The following is a 20331-nucleotide window of genomic DNA, read 5'->3' as shown; positions in this document are numbered from 1 at the left end:
CACCACTCTCACAGCAAAGAATTTCTTCCTAAGATCTCATCTCAATCTCCCCTCTTTCAGTTTAAAACCGTTCCCCCTCGTCCTGTCACTCCATGCCCTTGTAAAAAGCCCATCTCCAGCTTTCCTGTAGCCCCTTCAGGTACTGGAAGGTGCTAGAAGGTCTCCCCGGAGCCTTCTCCTCTCCAGGCTGAACAGCCCCAACTCTCTCAGCCTGTCTCCATAGCAGAGGTGCTCCAGCCCTCTGAGCATCTTCGTGGCCGCTCCAACAGCTCCGTGTCCTTCTTCTGTTGGGGGCCCCAGAGCTGGACGCAGCACTGCAGGGGGGGTCTCATGAGAGCAGAGTAGAGGGGCAGAATCCCCTCCCTCGCCCTGCTGGCCACGCTGCTGGGGATGCAGCCCAGGACACGGTTGGCTTTCTGGGCTGCCAGCGCACGTTGCTGGCTCATGGTGAGCTTCTCGTCACCCATCACCCCCAAGTCCTTCTCCTCAGGGCTGCTCTCAACCCATTCTCCGCCCAGCCTGTGTTTGTGCTTGGGATTGCCCCGACCCACGTGCAGGACCTTGCACTTGGCCTTGTTGAGCTCCATGCGGTTTGCACAGGCCCAGCTCTCCAGCCTGTCCAGCTCCCTCTGGATGCCATCCCGGCCCTCGAGCGTGTCGATCGCACCACACAGCTGGGTGTCATCGGCAAACTGGCTGAGGGTGCATCAATCCCACTGTCCATGTCACCAACAAAGATGTTAAATAAGACCGGTCCCAATACCGACCCCTGAGGAACACATCCTGCAATGTCCCTGGTTAAGGGACAGCTGCAGGATTTGCTAGGGTTTTTAATTCACTATATGGATCAGAGAAGATGAAAGTGGTTTGAGTTCAGTCTCTTGCATCGGTTGGAGAGGTATATGTGGGGTGGTGTATCCATTCTCATGTGTTGGCTTTGGAAAGGGGCTGGGGGTGTAGAGGGATCTGGCTTTGTTTTGCAGCAGAACACTTAATTCCTTAATGATCTGCCCCCTAAACAAGACTATCCTAATAGGGTTTGCAACGTAAACCCCTGGTTAATGGCTTCTTATTCTGCTATCCATAATCTACGTTCACGTATTTAGGAGATGGCTGTGCTTCTGGAGCAGAAACTGGAGGGAGGGATAAGCCGGGCTGTCAGGACGCTTGGGTAGCTGAATCAAGCCTTAAAGCCAATGACTTAATTTGTATATACATCTGTTTGCATTTGCACAGCCTTCTTTTCCTCCTCTGCTCTGTATTTTGACTTTAACCAGTAAGAAGATGTTAAAAACCTACACTCAGAACATGCAGTGATTCAGGCTCCCGTCTCTGAAGGTTTGTGTCTTGGCTGGGCTCTCTGCTGGTTTCCCAGAGCTGATTTGCATCCTGAGGATGCTTTTATCTTAAAAACATCATAAAGCCCCTATGTTTTCTATAGAGTCATTCTCCTGCAGAGAGAAAGGTTTTAAAAATAGATTCTGGTGTCATCTCTGTTTCACCTCCACATGCAAACCTCATCGCTGGACCATTTACAGTCACGCTGCTGACTCAGCATCATTTATGTGTTTCTTTAACCTTTTTATAATTGCTCAGATGTCATTTCTCACCTTTTTTTATTTTGCTTTCTCAGGCCCCCTCCGTTCTCGGCATCTCTCCTGAAGGGATGGAGAACTCGTCGGTGGCATCGGCCTCCTCAGAGGCGGGGAGCAGCCGCTCTCAGGAGATCGAGGAGCTGGAGCGTTTCATTGACAGCTACGTCCTGGAGTACCAGGTCCAAGGGCTGCTGACGGATAAAACGGAGGGGGACGGCGAGAGCGAGAAGACACAGTCCCACATCTCGCAGGTGGGTGAAAGGCACAGCGTGGGGTGGGAGAGGGTGCTGGAGGTTTTCACTGGCAGCTTGTAGCCTGGGTTGGGGATGCACGTCCAGCTGAAGCAGCTTTTCAAGCATTGGGGTGTGAAGCAGGACGTAATAAAAGACTGGATTTGGGGCAGCTTGCTTGTTCAGCCAGATATGAGGTCTCCAACCAGTTGGTAGAGGTCTCCTCCCAGCTGGGTTTTGCTTTTCCATGGTCTCAAGGTGCATGCCCTGAAGCTTTTTGACTTCTCCAGCATTCCCATTTACAAAGGAATGACATTTCATTTGTAAATGAAGGATGCCTCTCTCCATCCCAGACTGCTTCACCAGGGTGAATAAATCCTGGAGGGATTGGGAAGAGCTGCAAGGGCTGCAGCGGGAGGATGCTCGGTAGTGAGATGTGCTCCTGTCCATACACACAGGGATGTCTGTGAAACAACCAAGACCAGAAGGTCAATCAAAAGCCCCAAATGCTCCCCAAAAGTGTGGGTTTTGTGTGCATTTTAATAGGTGTAATAACCTGTTTGCTTGTTTCGTGGTTGTTATGTCAGAGAAGGAACATGCTCTGTTTCGAAGGATGTGAATACCCAGCAAACAGAGGGGTGGTCATTAGGAATGACATGGTCCTAGTTAGGTTTGTTCCTAAAATGGACATTTTAGGTCCAACACAAGGAGAATTGAAACCTCCTGAACTGTTATTGCTGTTTGGAGGGAAGTTATTTGTGTTCTGGTGCCACGATGTGCTAGATGTGTGCTGAAGATGTGAACTGTCGAAGGGATAAGGAGCCCGTGGTGCAGGGAGCGGTGAGCTCCTGTCTGTGCCCTTGGGCTTGTAAGGCCACCATGATCCTTCATTTGTGATAGAGGTGCTTATCTTTCCAGTAGGATAAAATATTAAGGTTAGAGACCACTTACATACTGGTTATGAGGACAAAAGAAGAATAATAAGACTGAAGGGTCATGAGAGTAAGGATATGGCTGTCGTTGGATAGCTGAGATGTGTTTGAGCTGCTGGAGGGGTCTGCTGGTCTGATTTGGGTGTTCATGTCTTTATATGAGGTGCAAAGGAGACTGATCCTGAGCAGGGATCCCTGGACCACTTCGCATTAAGCGTTAACATTAACTTAACAGCTAACGAGACTGCGTGGCAAGGACAAGCTGGGGGTACGATGATGCTGAGAAGGCCAGACTCCAGGCTGGGTTTGTCCAGGACCTCCAGTACCTGCTGGACATCCTCCAGAGGTTTTGCCACGTGTCGTTTTGTCTCATGTTTCATGCTCAAATGTATTAATTGCTTATAAATGAGGTTCTGCCTCCATGAGGCTTTGTTTCGCCTTTAAGTTGGGAGGAGTGGTAGGGGTAGCGAGGTCAAGGTGCTCTCCTGCTAGTTCCAGAGGTGCCTGGTTCTCCCATCCCCTGCCCCATGCATCCCAGCATGCAAAAGCCAATGTCCCCAAGTCCAGCAGAGAGGACTTTGCTCTCTCACATAAACCTCATGAAGTTCAACAAGGCCAAGTGCAAGGTCCTGCACCTGGGTTGGGACAATTCCCATTATCAGCACAGAATGGGGGATGGATGAGTTGAGAGCAGCCCTGCAAAAAGGACTTGGGGACACCGGTGGGTGACAAATTGGACATGAGCTGGCAATGCGTGCTTGCAGCCCAGAAAGCCAACCATAGCCTGGGCTGCATCACAAGAAGTGTGGGCAGCAGGTCAAGGGAGGTGATTCTCCTCCTCTACTCCCAGAGACCCCACCTGGAGCACTTCATCCAGCTCTGGGGTCCCCAGCATGACAGACATGGACCTGTTAGCGTGGGTCCAGAGGAGGCCACAGAAATGGTCAGAGGAATGGGGCACCTCTGCTGTGGAGACAGGCTGAGAGAGATGGGGTTGTTCAGCCTGGAGAAGAAAGCTCCAGGGAAACCTTGTTGTGGCCTTTCAGTACATAAAGGGGGCTTATAAGAAAGATGGAGACAGACTTTTTAGCTGGGCCTGTAGCAATAGGACAAGGGATGATGGTTTTAAATTAGAAGAGGGGAGATTCAGACTGGGTAGAAGGAAGAAATTCTTTGCTGTGAGGGTGGTGAGACCCTGGCCCAGGTTGCCCAGAGAAGCTGTGGGTGCCCCCTCCCTGGCAGTGTTCAAGGCCAGGTTGGATGGGGCTTGGAGCAACCTGGTCTAGTGGAAGGTGTCCCTGCCCATGCAGGGGGGTTAGACTAGATGATCTTTAAGATCCCTTCCAACCCAAACCATTCTGTGATTCTATATGTGAAGGATCCCATCAGCAGTGTTTATCTGATTTATCTGATCTATATGGGTTTGCCAGAGCCAAGGATCCGATCCAGGGCTGTGGACCCTTTATGCATTAGCTCGGTGTAAAGAAATTACCAATCAAAGGAAACTTTTTAAGAATAGATTTTTCTGAGGACAAGTCTTTTACAATTTGAGGATCAAAGCTGTTAGAAGTGGGAGAAAATATATTTAAAAATCAAGTGATCCAAAGTACTTTATAGTGCATTTTTTTAAACCCAAGGCTGTGTTTGAAGTGATGCTTTGGAGGGGCTTCAGGTCAAACAGGCAAGTGCTGCTTTAATGTGTCACGTTTAGAAATACTATTGAATTAGAAATAAATTAATAGTCAAAATTTTACAACCACTTGCAGCCTTTCTACATCTCTGCCCATCTTCAGGACAAAAGCTGCTAATTCTTGTGGTAGCCCATGTACAATTTTTGCAAATTAAGATCCATGGTTGTGACAACGAAATCCATCTTCCAGTTGTGGAAATGGGATTTTAACTTTCCTCCCTGGCCTATGCTGAAAAAAAGAGACTGATGGGTTTTTTATGTCAATTCTGGGGATGCTGCCTCTAAAGACAGTCACGTTTTATTTTAAAAGAAAAATGAATAATAATGAAAGATCTGAACATTGAATCCTTTAATTAGACCCCTTTTATAGGCATCTCAAGTTAAGCAGCTAAATGTGGTTGTACCCCAGACCATTGGTGTCCAAGTTTAATCAGGATTTCCATGTGAAATTCCAGCAAAATGCAGTATTTCATATTTTTAGGGCTCTATATGGGACAAGAAGTGAGGATGGGCTTTTCCATCGGTCACCTGCTGTTATCGAGCCATGTCTTAAGGGATGCACTAAGAAGGAATTATCTGTTGTCTCCCAACAATATTAATTTTCCCACCTTGTGCTCCAAATTTGTATAACAAATAATCAGGAATTTGTATTTCTGGCTTTCTCTTCCTGAACACTTCCTATCAAAGCAAGCCATAAACACGCACGTATCCTGCAGCTCGCTGGAGTAACCCTGGTGGAAGCCAGCCTGATTGAAGGTGGAGTGTTGCCTCTCAATGAGAACTGAGGAAAAAGGGTGGGTTTATGGTGAAGGTGCTGGACTGAGACCAAGAAAATTGTTTTTAACTGCCAAGTTCTGCCAGCAACTTAATCTTTAACTTTGGGCAAGTTACTTAATCTCTCTGTGGTTCATTTCCTTGCGGCTGTAATAATGTTTTTCCTGCCTGAGAAAGGATAAATCCCCTCAACCATGTGTGTGAGATGCTGGGATGGTACCACATCCCCTGATAACTGCTCTCCGTGCCGGCGGAAGGAAGGAAAGGCACGTTGTATACTCCTCCATCCTCCAAGCCACTCACAGAATCCATCAGTGGGATTGAGTGCACCCTCAGGAAGTTTTCTGCCCCTCTACTCCGCTCTCGTGAGACCCCCCCTGCAGTGCTGCGTCCAGCTCTGGGGCCAACAGAAGAAGGACATGGAGCTGTTGGAGCGAGTCCAGAGGAGGCCACGGAGATGCTCAGAGGGCTGGAGCACCTCTGCTCTGGAGACAGGCTGAGAGAGCTGGGGCTGTTCAGCCTGGAGAAGAGAAGGGTCCGGGGACACCTTCTAGCACCTTCCAGTGCCTGAAGGGCTACAGGAAAGCTGGAGAGGGACTTTTTACAAGGGCATGGAGTGATAGGATGAGGGGGAACGGTTTTAAACTGAAAGAGGGGAGATTTGGATGAGATCTTAGGAAGAAATTCTTTGCTGTGAGGGTGGTGAGACCCTGGCCCAGGTTGCCCAGAGAAGCTGTGGCTGCCCCCTCCCTGGCAGTGTTCAAGGCCACGTTGGATGGGGCTTGGAGCAACCTGGTCTAGTGGAAGGTGTCCCTGCCCGTGTCAGGGGGGTTGGAACTAGATAATCTTTAAGGTCCCTTCCAACACAAACCATTCCGTGATTCTATGATTCTATTCTATCCCCAGTCTAGAGAATCCCAAAGTGTAGATGTTCCCATGGTGGGGGTGTGTCCAGCCTTGCTCCCACCAGAAAAAAAAAGAGGGGAAAATGCAATTTCCTTCAGCTGTGGACATAATAAAGGGTGAGCTGTACTTTGGGAGGCCTTTCCAAGCACATGGTCTGCACTCCATATTGTTAAAGGAGATAGGCATAGGTCTAGCAGAAGTTTCTCAAGTGTGATAGCATCATGAGCTTCTCCAGGTAGGTCAGCAGAGGTGGCAGGAGAGTAATAAGCTCGTTAAAGAGCTTGTTAGAGGGGAGGCTGAGAACTCCCATCTGGTTGAGCTAGCATGGACAAAGCTGTGCAGGGATCTTGCAATTCTACTGGTGACTCTTCCTCTTATTTTGTGGCCTCATCTGTACCTATCAAGAAGCTCTCATTGTACAGGATGGAATTTTCATTTTTCTTGGCACATCGGCCTTGGTGATGGCATCCAAGCGGTGAATGTCTCTGGAGCAGCCAAGTGCTTCCAGGATGACAGACCTCAGAAATGGAACTGGTCACCAAGGTTCAGTCTCAGCTTTGGAGGTGGCAACAAAATGACTTTAGGATTAAGCAGCATCTTTTGTATTTGTTTGCTTGATTATTTTACTATTATATTTTATTTTTTCCCCCAGTATATGCAACCCTTAATTTCTTTTGGGGGGAAAAAAAACCCAAATGACCCCAAATTGAATTATTTTGGTGGAGACATCTGGTTGTCAAACCTTGGGGAAAACAGCAGGTCATATTCCAGAGCTGCTCACCTCTTCCATGGGCTGTGCCATCCTGCTGACCTAACCAGCTCGTGATCCCCTACAGCCGGGAAGTCTCCTGATGCCCATGTTCTTCACCATGGGACAAAGGTGGTGTGACAGCCGGGCTGCCGTCCAGGCTGCGCGTTGCAGCTGTGGTGTACAGCAATGGCCAAACGTGCAGCTTTGAGCTCTGTTTTGTTTAAAATAAAACCACATTTTTTAGCAGCTCAGGACTCGTATCTGTCCACTGACGTGAACAGAGTTGGGAAAAGCAAAAACTTCCCAACTTTCTCTGGGAGACTCCATGGAAAAGAGTAATCAACTCAAGCTGTCCTGGTGCATACCACGCACCTGAGATACCAAATGCTGTTGGAGTCTGCAAGGACGGTTTTTATTGCAAAGCATCGTTTCAGGTGCCTTCCTGCAATTGTTCCTGCGTCTTCCCTCTGCTCACCATCAGCTGGTGGAGCGTTACCGAGCCAAAGCCTTTGGGATCATCCTCAAAAAGGGGGGGCCGCACGCATACAGTGATGCCTGTGGCCGAGCAGTTTGCTGTGCGCTGTGGACTGACACAGCAGTTTTTCCCAGCCCGGCTATTATTTTACACAATCCCTTTTTTTATCCCTTTTACAGTGGACAGCAGATTGTAACGAGCAGCTTGATGGCAGCTGTTCTCCATCCCGAGGGAAGGGCTCGTCGTCTCACGAACACAATCAGGTAGGGCTTGTGTTTAGTTCTTCCTCACCAAACCTTTGCTTTTGTTCTTGTACTGCCTCATCTGGCAGCACGGAGCCTGCCCATGCTGCCGGCTTTCCCTCTCCTGTGGAAGGGGAGACGTGTCCCTCTGCTCAGTATCCAAAAGCTTGCTCCCACCGAAACCATGGGAGATGGGCAACATCACGATGTGTGGATGGATGCTTTGACCAGGAACTTACTGCTCTGCGATAAAGGGGAAAAAATATGGAGTGTCCCATTTATTCCTGAAGAGCTTCTTATCATCACCTGTGTGAGGGACCAATTTGGAGCAGCAAAGCTGACTTGGAAGTGTGAGATCTAGCTGGGATGAGGGATCTTTGTGTAGCTGTGCTTCTCGGTTATGTGCTGCAGCACAAGGATGGTGTTGCAGGGAAGAGGATTAAATAGCTGAGAGGGTGAACTGAGAGAAGAAGCAAAATTGCACGTGCTGAGAGCACGTGTTGGGTTTGCAGTGATAGAAGCCATGTGCGAGTCGGTTTTGGTGGTTGTATGTGGTGTGAACATCAGTGAAGAGTATTTACGGAGCGCTGCTGACATCGCTGGAGGTGGCCGTCCCTCCTCCGTGCGAGCACCGGCATGGGAGAGGGTTGGCAAGGGTGGAGACATGGGTTTGACCATTGTCACCTGGTTGAGGAGCTGCTGTGCCACCATGAGACCATCAGCCCTGTAAAAGCAACGTTTGCCCAAGGAGATATGAGACCTAGCTGGCTGCGGGAAAGGGTGAGGCAGCATTTGCAGTTGCTGTGGCTGATGGATGTCTCACCTGGAGAAGGGGCTTCAGGCTGGTGGTTTTGGTGCTCTTGCCCTGCTTGATGTCTCCCAGGCTTCAGTCCCACATGGGGGATCCATGAGAAGAAGCCTGGGAGACCCTTGCAGAGTGGTACAAGAGGCCGTGCCAGTCTGAGCAGTGCGTATTGCAGCTCCCATTCTGGCAGCAGAGCCGTGCTGGAAGCCGCTGGGCTGCGGGATGGGGGCTCACGCGTCCCCTCCCTGCCGTGTGCCTGGATACAAGGATGCTGGCAGCATCTGTACAAACCCCTGCACGGAACAAAGGCCAGATCTTGTAGCGTAGGAAGGTGCGTGCGGTACGGAGACGCTGCTTCAGCTGAACCTCTGAAGGCGGCAGACGGAATTGTGGATTTAATTTATTGCAGCTTTGATCTGCTCTGAAATATTCAGCAGCAAAACCCCGGCTGGGCTCCCTCCCACCGCCGCAGCTGGCTGCTTGAAATTCAGCTGGGAGGCTGGCTGTTTCCGTCGAGCCTCCTTGGGTTGCTCGGGGTGTCAGCAGGACCGGGTGTTTTCCCTGGGGAAGGAGGTCCCTGGCTCTTCACCCAAGGGCTCAGCTGATGGGCCAGTCTCTGGTGGGTACCACAGGAGGATGCAGGAGTCACGCACAAGCGATGCTTTCCTGACTCCGATCAACGCAGCCGTGACATCTTCCATCCACCTTTTATTTTTTTATTGTTTGTTTTTTTTTTTTCCTGGGCATTAAATCTACTTCATCTCCTCCAGCACAGAGCTTGTTTTCTATATACAAATAACATTCACTGACGCCCAAGCTGTTCTCCCTGCATTTGGGCTCTCTCCCAGCCTGCAGCAGAGCTAATAATTATCTCTCTCCACGTTGGGCTTCCTTTAACAGCATGTAACAAATTTTCCTTGGCACCAAAGAGGAGCTGCAAGCTATTGTTCTTCTGTCCAGGCAAGCGTTTCTCTTGCTGATAGTGATATACGAGTGAAACACTGCTGGTGAGGACTAGGTTCAGTTTATTACCCTTTCTGGCTGTTGATTTTTCACTAGTAGCTTTAAACATTGAAAAAAAATATATTCAGTAATAAGGTGTTTGTCTTCAATTTAAATTATCAATCACTCTTCAGGCCTGCTAGGGAAAAAGCTGGCTAATTATTTCCCAAGGGATGTTAAGATTATTTTTTTTTTGCAATTTTTTATGGATTTTGAGGGGTTTGGTTGGAAAATCAAATTCCTGTTTTTCCTATTTTACGTCCAGCTGAGATTTCTGCGTTGCCAGTTGTGCAATACACACCCATCTTAGTTGAAAAATACTTGGGTGTGAGATTTCTGCTGGCTTCAGCTGCTGTGAAAATGTGAGTTATGTATCGGTGACCGTGATATTGCCTCACACATTTCTAACCTGACAATCAGAAAGGGCATTTATATGGAAATCCAGGTTAGTCCTGAAAAGATATTCAGCATCTGGTTCCTTTTCTGCGAAGGCAGTGTAGTTCAGGGCCACATTTTCAAAAGTAATTGGCTTCCTAAAGGTTATAGGGGAGCCTCAAGTGAAGCTGACTTTCCCATGCCTGAAAATCCTCCTCTGCATCCCTGAGTACCTGATGCCTTTGAAATTCTTGTCTCTAGGACCCATCAAGGTTAAGGCAAATAAAAGGAAGGGGTTTTTTGAGTGTATAGGTGTATTATGCATTTATATAGATATTTCTATGTAGTATGTGTGTATATAAGCATCCACAGGATGTTGTAGAAGTGTGGGACTGAGAGCAATTCCTGGATAATGTGCAATTTAAGCGTAAAAATAAGGTGCCTCGATGCAACCTGCAGTCCAGGATATTCCTAAATTGCTCTTTTTCTGATGCTGTTGGGTATCTCTGGGAAGGACCACCCTGTATTTGCCCTGCTCTTGCACTCCTTGGTGAGACACCTGCTATTAGCAGATGTGGGGAGACTATATGGGGGTCAGTGCCCGTGGGCTGGCACTGTGCATCCTGTACAAAGCAGTTGCTTAAAAATGGAGAAAATTTCCCCTGGAAACCTTTTACTCTGATCTTTCCAGTTCTCTGGGCAGGTGGCTGTGAGAAGATGGTCTGCTCATGGAGGATCTCATGAGATACATTTCATGAAGTCCTGGTGCGCTGAGAAAATCCTGGCCTCATAATTACATTCAGTTCGTCTATAATTCTCCTTGTTTCCTTCTGTGAATGCTTTTGTTTGCTGTGTGGCATTGCCGTGCTCTGCTAAGCCCCATACCCCCTAGAAGGTCTGCCAGCACCGTGTGAGCTTCTGGGGTGAAGACCACTCCATCGATGTACGCAAGATACTATCTGAGCACCGTATTGCCTCTATAAATGAGGAAAATTTAGATAATGGAATCATTTTAAATCTTTTTATGTTTGGATTATTTTTTTTTTTCTAAAAAGACCCAGTGGGAAGATTTTCTATAATAGTTCATTTGCATCTCCCTTGTGAGGCTGTTGCAAGTAGGAAGCTCTTTGAAATATTTCTGAGCGCAACTCGTTAAGTAAAAGGCTTCTGGTATGGTGTGTGTTTAGAGAGCCAGCAGAGCTCTTGGTACATGAAAGGTCTGGCAGCAGCTCCATCCCAGGCTCCCCTTATGGAAAGGGCATTAACAAAAACCAGAGCGACTCTGCGGGTTTGTCCCATTTCTCCAGGCGGTGGGAGAGGGAGAGCTGAAAATCCTCCTTCCTGGCCAAGTCTTTCTCTTCCCCCATGGTGGCTGGCTGTCACCCATCGTCACCAAGCAAGAGCCTGTGTTATTGGCAGTACATGGGACTGCAATTTATTTTACTGCTTATTTGCATGTGTGTCCGTGTCCCACCGGCTGCAGCAGGGACTTGTTGCATGGTTGGGGACCCCAGAGACTTCTGAAGTTGATGGTCATGTTGCCTATCTACTGAGCAGTGAAGGAGCAGGCAGGGTGTGTGGATCACATCTGGATTATCCTACACCCTGCCAGTAGCACCCTTCAGCTTACCTCCCTGAGGAGCTGGTGGTGGAGGAGATGACTTGGTTTGCCTTCCCATTAAGCCAGTAGAAACAGCAGCATGCCTGTGGCAGGTGGAGGTGGTGGGTTTCCACTCTTGGGCATTGGTTGGAGAGGACTAGCTTGCTGGGGTCCAGAGCATCCCAAGGGTTGCACTGACAAGTTAAGTGTAAGATGGTGAGTGTCCTGCACTGTGTGGTAGCGTGGAGATGTAGAGGGCTTTGCAGGGACTGTGTGCCATTGTCACCGAGCCTGGCATGTCCTGCCAAAGGATGTCTGAACCCAAGCCCAAGTCTTGCTGATAAGGAAAGCACAAGAAGCTCCCGGAAAATCAGAGCTAATACCACGTGAAACTTTTATCTTCCATGTCTCCATGACTCAAAGCAGCACAGTGCTGTGCTAGGGCCAAAACGTTCCCAGGCAGGAGATGCTTCGCATCGTGTGAGCTGAGGCTGTAGGCAGAGGGCATCTGACCTGCCTATGTGTGGGGAGGTGCAGCTGGAGGAGGTGTCTTTGCTGTGTGTGTGGTGTGGGAGCAGAGCAGATCCACTCAAACCTTTCAGGTCCCTGTTTCATGTGTCTCACCTGGACCTCAAAACCCTCTCTGATGGTGAGCACTTGGCTTCCAACCATATGAAGTCATGACTGGAAAAACTGTTAGGTTACCAAAGCAGAGGCAATAGTACAACTCTCTTCCAGGTTGTCCTGTAGCACCTTCAGGATGGGGCGATGTGTGAAGGTTGTCTCTTGGGGATCAGCAGATTTCAGTGCACGGTGAAACTTAATTTTATAGAAAGTGCAAAAACTAAAGTGTCAGTGCAGATTGCTCTTGTAATTCCTATTTCATCAAGCAGCGCAGAGGTGTCTTTTTGGAGGTATCAGTGCTGCTTGACCACCTGGGGTCAAACACCAAGAAGTCCTCCCTGACCGATGCTTCAGAGGGAGGTGGCAAGGGATCATGGTGTCGAGCAGTGGCCACGTCACTAGACCCAGAGTTGGACTGAGGCTCCTGCGACCAGCACCACCATCATGTAAACGTCTCAAGTTGGTGGAGAAGTTGTCTGCTGGATGGCTTAAATCTGCTGACATCATCTGGCAGCATCTAATGCCCCAAATCCCTGCTAACCAGATCAGCCCTGGGTGGGTGGACGCTGCTTGCGAAGAGGCTGGCAGGATCTCACAACCGAAGATGTAATTCATTTCCCCATGCTGGTTAGACAGCGTGTGAATGGCTTTAGTTGCCCACCCTTGGGTCCGGATCTGAAGCGCAGTGCTTTTCTTGCTCAGCAAAACGTGAGGGATGATCCTGGGGGCAGTTTGGGGTTCTTCATCTCACCGACCCACTTGTGTCATAGCCTAGGGCCAGTTTGTACACTGATTTGATTGAGGTTGGCCACCATGCTGAAGACCTGTTGGGACAAGCAGGTGCTGATAGATGCTGCAGTGACCTTTGTCTCATTTCCAAAAGAAAAAGAGAAAGTGAAAGACAGGGAGTTACTTTGAGACTTTGCCAGTGAATACAGGTTGGGGTAGCCCTGCCTGATGGAGGAAGAAATTAAATCTTCAAGCGGGGTGATCTGCCCGTGATCAAAGAGCAGCTCTGAGAAAAAACAGTCACTTACTGGTTTTCTGCCTGTAATTGCTGGGTGACACTCTCTCTGTGTAGTGAACACAGTCCTGTTCAGTTACGGTCAGAGAGGACTGCTGAGAAAGAAGCCAAATCCTTTAGCTAATATGTAGGTTTAACTTTCTCTGGGACTTCTGTTCAGTTTACACCTCATGAAGGAGCACCACCCCTCGTGAAGCAGACACCTGCTTGGGTGTCTGAAGATCTGGGAGTGAAATGCTTCACTGCTTTGCTGCCTGAGTTAGGAGAACTGTTGCTGCTTACCAAGGATGGAGAAGGGTGTCTTCTAGGCCTGGTGTCACTAGTGACTCACGTGGGAGGACATCTCATCACCCTCAGTTTCCATTTGTGTAGAGTGGACAGGGTGATGCTGGTCTGCCCACTGAAAGAAGAGCTTCCCACGCTGTAGTTCCATGAAACTTGCAGTAGCTGAGTTACCTTTGAGGTCTCCATTCTTCTACCAGATTTGGATGAATAGGTCAACAAGTGCCGAAACTCTTGACACGTCTGAAGTTCTCAGTGCCATTCTGAGTGCTCTCGGTGCTCCTTCTCATCCTCATTCTTGTGTGTAAATGAGCTATCTAGCACATTCTTGGGTAACACATCTCTTCCTATGTTATCTGGAAGGAACACAACCACACAGGCCCTTTCCTTGGGAGTCCAGAAAGATCTTGTAGGCTTAACCTCCTACTTTCAAGCCCATCAGGTCCTTTGGTCCTGTATTGTGGCACAGGTATAGGTAAAACCTTACTTTTCCTGGTGGGAGAAGAGCTCCAAGTGATGTTTGGTGTCCCTTCTGCTGTGCCTTTACCAAAGCAGTGAGCAGGTGTCGTACCAGATTGGAGAGGGCTGGGGAAGGTGGACATGGACCTGGGGAAGGAAGAGCAGAGCCAAAGTGGTTGTTTTTTCTGCATGATATTTTTATGAGGGTAAGTTTTCTGTTTTTCATATAACTTTATGCAATACATTGAGAAGAAAGAAGCTGGAAATTTGTCCCTACTAAAATGTTCAGAGTAATCTTATGGGTTTTTTGTCAAAGGTGCTTTTAAAATTATTAAAATAATTGTTTTCATATAAATAATTATTTTTCCGTAGAAAAATTGGAGTGGTTGTTCCAGAATAGATCTAGAAGAGCGGGGAGATTTTTACATTAAATACTTGGAGTCCAGTGTCAAAATTCTGCATAGCTGGAAGATTTAGCTGCAGCATGAAGTGGGTATGTGAAAACCACCTCTGCTGCTGAAACACCTCACAAAGGACCTTTTACATGATATCTGTCTTCTGTTCTGACCAGGATTAAGACTCAAAGTTTGGGAGTCATTTGAAGGTCACCCCACAACTTGATCTAGAGAGCTTGTTGTAGGTGCAGTGGTGAGATGGTTGTTAACGCTGGGGGATATCTCAGAGGCTTTTGTGTCCTGAAAAGTCCTCCAACTTTTTGTTGTCTTTCCTTTTCCTCTGGCCCACCTTAGGCTGTGAACGCTGTACATTGAATATTAAGATTTTTACATACAATTGAACATGAATCCCCCCAAGAATCCACTGATGTCTTTGGGCCACTTAAAGCATGTGGTATTGCCATGGTTGGTCTGCACCTCTACCAACACAGCCAACTTCATCCATGCTTATCATCACTAAGAGCAACCACGTAGGTGGTCACCACGTTTCCTTTGCCTGTGCATTGGAGAAAGTTACTTCCTTTTTCTGCAAATGGGATTTTCCAATTTGCACTGAAGCAGCAGAAAGTATTAACTCTTGAGCTGGCAAAGGGAGCGGGATTAATTAGTTCGTGCCTCAAAGAGCTAACTGCCAAGGTGAAAATTGCAGTGTAAGTGAAACATATGATTATTGCTAATTAAAATGCAAATGTTAAATTTGACAGCTAGTTTCCAAAGGAGGGTGGCTGGCAGTGCTAATGTGCACAAGCCTTGCTGTTCCCAAGAGGGTGCAGAGCTTGGCCAGAAGTATTAGCATGGATGAGAGCAGCTGCTGGGAATCAGTCTCTGGAGAGGATGACATTTCCTTCCAAGCCTCAAAGTGTGGCTAAGAGGTCCCATCTCCTGCTGGTGAGTGTAGACCATGAATGGTAGGTGGAGGAGCCTGAATAAGAGCTAGGAACAAGACTTCAGGGGTTGTTTGGGGTGTTGGGAGAGACTAGGAGAGTCCTGGTCTTTTGGGGGCACAACAGAGAGTAACAGGGCCAGGTGATGGCGGATTGGGTTGGCAGGAGACAAGGGCATGGGATGGAGAACTTTGTGCTGTTACAACTGTTTCTTCATTTTTTTGTCAGAGCTGTGGACAAACCTGTTCCTGCAACATGCTGAATTAATTTAGCAAGAGTGTGGGAGACACGTTGGTGGCCATGCTGTGGGATGGAGGGTGAACAGTGCCACTTCTCACCACCATGGAGTCTCGGCTTTCTGCTGAAGTCCAGCTGCCTGTATGGCTTTAGGATGGGGTTTTCATGGGTGTTGCGATGATGCTGGTGTGAAGGGGTTTTGTTGCTTGGTGGTTGTTCTTTAAAGAAGTGTGCAGTTGTTACCTGCATACTTCCACCTGCTCCTCCAGCATCACCCATGAGGTTGGTGTGAGCTTCCCTGCTCCTGCAGAAAGGAGGTCTGCAGAGAGGGTTCATTTTAGCACAAAAGGGCTTTATTAGAGGACACAAAGCCACCAGAAATGTCTGGCAGAGTTTCTGGTGGATGTATTTTTATTCTGGAGATTTGAACCCCTGTCAGTAAGGTAGCAGTAAAATGTTGTTCATCTTTGACAATTAGTCAGAAATTTAGGTAAAATACTGAGCTTGACTGTGCTGGTGGGTTTGAACATGAGTGTATTTAGGCCGTGCTCAGTTGGACTGTTTCAGCTTCAACAGAAGCTTCAACAATTTTTAGTTCAACGGTTCTTATTTTTAAAATAATTTGGTTTTAAATATAAATATTAATAGGGTGTGATAAGGAACATGAATACAGAAAAGACCTCTGGCCATGAGTTAGAGCCAGGAGACAAGCTGATTTAGTGAACAGGTACCTGTGATTTTTATCTAACTGGTTTGTGCCGTATCTACTGGCTTGTCTTGGTGAATTTGGACATTGATGCATGGCAGTACCAATCTCCCCGTTTCTCACAAGGGTTTTGTTGTGGCCAGTCATGTTTCTGGAATTTGCATAGCCTCAGGTTGTCTGCAGGCAACCACGACCAAAAGTTGGGTCAACTGAATATAACAGAATGGTGATGTTTACTTTCAGTGTGTCTTCTAAAGCGAAGAGTGGTCCCGTTGTAGCATTTGGCACAGAAATTTTTTGTACGTGGATGAACAAGATGTTCAGTGTGTAGGATACAGTAAAGTGGTAATTACTCCTTCGAACATCTAGGTGCTGAAGGTTCATTTCTCCCAACCACCTTTTCAGTTGGTGCACATCTTTCCCACATCAAATGAGAAGTTTCTCACTTCTCAGGATGCCTACAAGCCTGGCTCTTCCCCAAGTGGCATCAATCAAGGGTTTTTTCCTTCCATGCCAATTTAACAACTCACTTAACTTTGTGCCACTCAGTATTTCTCAGCCATTGGGAGATTCAGGTAGCGGTGTGGCAAGGAAGGAAGAAGGTGCTTTCTGCTGTTGGTGTAACATCTCGTGGACATAACCACAACCTCTCAAATTTCACCTATATACAATATGAAAACCATTTGACCTCCTCTGTTGAAGTCAGTACTGATTTTAGGCTATAGCAACCACAGTATGTTTGAGCTTGCTTGAGACTTGCTAGGTTTGAGGATGGAGAACATGCAACTGGAGCAACGCACAAACTGGTACTGGTACATTTTGCTTCCAGTCCCTCACATTGGGTAAATACTTACATGTTTCACATGTGCTAAGGTCCATGCTGGACCACTGGGTAGCATCGCCTGAGGTAGCTTAGGGTCTGCTGTACAGCTGTCTCCCTACCCCATTCAACCCAGGTGGTGGTGGTGGAGCTGGGACCTGGTCTGTGCCCCCAAATTAGTGACTTGGACTTGGCTGTCATGTGCAAAGAGGAGTTCACACCTTGGTCTACTGGCAAGTCCTTTTGGCTCTTGAAGGCCAAGGTGGCTCTGCCTATGTCTTAGCCCATGGCAGTGTCCACAGAGACTCAGGTAGTCCCACAAGGATGTCTAGAGACATGAGAAGCCCTCTTTAAGTGTCAGCTCACACCAGTCCTGAAACACATGCTCCCCTTTGTATTTCCAAGATTTTCAGAGTACTTGGAAGAGTTGAATATTCTGCACTCTGTGATTTCATGTTTTTTTAATCATCTTAGGTCACTTCAAAGGTCTTTCCCAAGCCTCTGAGCAAAGCTTTTGGAGCAATTACCCTGACAATATCCACCTTTCTCCCCAAGCACCTTGTGGGATGTTTGGGTAGATAGGGCTGGTTGGGTGAGTTATTCTGGTTTTCAGATGACTCATCTTGCCCTGAGGGCTACTGGCTGAACAAGAAAGCTGCAGGTTGCTTAGCAGCAGAACAAATGTTAGGAGAATAAAGGGGAATATTTGGGACAGCTCCTTAATAGGCAAAAAAAGTTATCTGTGTAGTGTGTCTTCTGGTGAACTCTTAAGTGTTTTAAAGTATGTGAGTAGCTGGACTCCAACAGTGGGCTAAGCAGAGGGAAAAACTGACTGAGAACTTGATTTGGAATTGGGAGGGGAATTAAGGATCTAGAATAGAATAGAATAGCATAGAATAGACTAGACTAGACTAGACTAGACTAGACCAGACTATTTCAGTTGGAAGGGACCTACAACGATCATCTAGTCCAACTGCCTGACCAATTCAGGGCTGAGCAGAATCACAGAATCAACCAGGTTGGAAGAGACCTCTGGGATCATTGAGTCCAACCATTGCCCTGAAGTTAAAGCATGTTGTTAAGGGCATTGTCCAAATGCCCTTAAGCAGTTTTAGAGGATGTGGAGTTGCTGAATATGCATAATTAATCCTCATGAAGATAGAGGAGGTAAGTATTATTTTTCCCCATGCATAGACTAGAGCATTAAAGCCAAATCTTATCTTCATTGAAGCCTCCCACAATGTCATTGCTTTGCAATGTGTAAATAGAACACTTTAAAGGACTCTGAGAAAGCCCCAAAATCAGGGCGTTGGGCATGGCCATGGTTTTGTAGGTGCTTGCCCATGTGGTGTGGGAGCTGGCGCTCTCCTGGCTCACCAGGTCGGTGGTTTTTGTGGGTGTGGGACGATGTTGCCCTTGACTAAAGCGAGCTGTTTGTTGTTTCCAGGAAGAGTGGGATCACAGCAGCAGTGGGAGTGCAGGATCCCAGCCGGGATCAGGCTCCAGGCGTGGTTCTGGATCCAGGTCTGGCAGCCGTGGGAGAAGCAGCCAGTTCAGGCAATTGACCAAGGTACACCTGGTAGCAGCGTGCTGAAGTCATGTCCTTTGCTTGCTGTTTATCAGAGGCATCTTCCTAACGACGTGTTTTATGTGTGTGTCTACACGTAGGGTGTGAGTGCATGTCAATTATGAAGGACACCTCAGAGACGTAATTAATTCATACATAATGTGTGACCTGGCTGCTGAGGGCTGTAGCTGTTCAGCCTCGAGAAGTCTGTTGAGGTGTGCTGAGTGCGTTAATACTGGGAAAGAAGTCCCTAGTCAGCTGGTTTAGTGCAAAGGAAATTACTTTTTTTCTTTATTTGAAGTCTTGGAGTATTTTAATTTTGGGAAATTAAGAGATGTCTGTAATTAGTTTTTAGCAAGTCTTCATTAGAGGTTGATATATGAGTGGATACCACATGGTGTTAAATGGTGACCTTGAGTCCAGCTGCTTTCCATGGGAGCTGACAGCAGGGCTAGATGGGGAGTTACCTTCCTGCTTTGCAAAAGACTATAAGAATTTGCTTTTGATTTGGTTTTAGGTCCATTCCTTGAACTCAGACCAGGGACCTCTTCTGAATGTTTTAGTCGGCCTCTGTCCTCTCGGAGTTGCTCTGCTTCTGCACGTGTGAGCATTGGTTGTGCCAGAAGTGGAGGATGGACTCTGGGAGATGTGGGGCCAATGGTCAAAGTCCTGGTCCATTCATCCATCTCGTCTGTCCTGGAGAGCCTGAGGAAATAATCTTTCCTCCTGAGCCATGCTGTGGTGGGGAGAGGACCTGCAGAACCGTGTCATTGCTGGAAAGTGATGATCCTTTCTGGGAGGAGTGAGCCTCAGCATATCCCTTTTTCTTTAGGCAGGGATAATCATGTCTTCCTCAAAATGTCTCTATTTTCCTTATGAAAACTTGCAGTTTGCAACAAGAAAACCTTTAATCAGAGCCTTTTCAGACAGTTTGGTATCTATTTGTCTTTTTTATTTTCTGCCAAACTGCAGCCAGGGGCTGTAGGCAGCTGAGAACGAGGAAATGTAGGGGAATCTTCTGAAAGGCAGCACTGAAAAATGCTGAAGAAGTCATACATGACACAGGATAATCCCTGAATTTATACCACGGGCTCAGCCGACCACTTGATGTTGTTCTACGTTAATGCTAAGCACAGCGATGAGCTAACGCCGTCGCGATCGTGTGATGAAGAGCATGATTTTGTATTTGTAGTGGTTTTGCTGGAGGATGGTAATGAGGAGCGCTGAGAGGAACCGGTGGGACGCAGAGCTGGGCTTTGAAAAGCTGCTGCGTGCATGCAAATGCTGACTTTGTAGGGAATTTGCTGAAGCTGCATGCATGGGTAAACAGTCAGAGTCCACACGGCCGGTGGCGTGGTCCGTCCCTGTGTTTGTGTGGGCAGCTACAGGGGTTGGGCAACGGTGGATGGAGATGCTGTGTGCTCACAGGAGCTGGAGGACAGAGGTTAGGGACGCGCATTTAAACCATACTGGGTTTAGGATCGGCTTTACCGGATCTCTGATCAATCTGGGTATTTATGTCGTTCTCGTTAGTGTGTCTTTCAATCATCATTCCTGGTGGCTTAATTAATTTTCAGCAGTACTAACCCCTTCTCAGTGAAATTTATTATCTAAAGCTGAGGGTTGGGTCATTGGGAGCTTCAAGTTAAAACTGCTTGTGGTTATATAGTCCTGGGGGAAATGACAGCAAGTCACTTCTTTTCTTAAATACATGCTATTTTTTTTTTGTCCCTGGACTTGAGAATTGGCTTTTTTAAAGTCTTTTAATTAAGTCTTGGTACCATGCTGTGAGCATTTTAGTAAATGCCCTGCAGTGAAGGTTCACTTGGGCAGCAAGCGCGCTCCCTGCCTTGCGAGTCGAGGCAGAAACCGGTTCTAAAGACAGGTCATAGAAGA

General features: G+C 47.5%; 1 protein-coding gene across 4 annotated transcripts in view; it reads left to right on the top strand.

The window, feature by feature from the left end:
• The window catches only part of CTIF (cap binding complex dependent translation initiation factor), a 151586-nt gene that overhangs the window by 25861 nt on the left and 105394 nt on the right, over window positions 1-20331 (top strand). For 3 of the 4 annotated variants that reach the window (XM_068423648.1, XM_068423647.1, XM_068423650.1), the window contains exons 2-4: window positions 1634-1846; window positions 7533-7616; window positions 18316-18438. In XM_068423648.1, coding sequence (XP_068279749.1) covers window positions 1667-1846; window positions 7533-7616; window positions 18316-18438 — 387 coding nt within the window. In that variant the 5' untranslated portion in view covers window positions 1634-1666. The remainder of the gene's footprint in view (window positions 1-1633; window positions 1847-7532; window positions 7617-18315; window positions 18439-20331) is intronic. The other variant, XM_068423649.1, reaches the window with a different exon arrangement.

This window comes from Nyctibius grandis, chromosome Z (assembly GCF_013368605.1).
Source record: "Nyctibius grandis isolate bNycGra1 chromosome Z, bNycGra1.pri, whole genome shotgun sequence".
NCBI classification, from domain to species: Eukaryota; Metazoa; Chordata; class Aves; order Nyctibiiformes; family Nyctibiidae; genus Nyctibius; species Nyctibius grandis.
The sequence above is the reverse complement of the archived record's forward strand: the minus strand, read 5'-3'. Positions and strand labels throughout refer to the sequence as shown.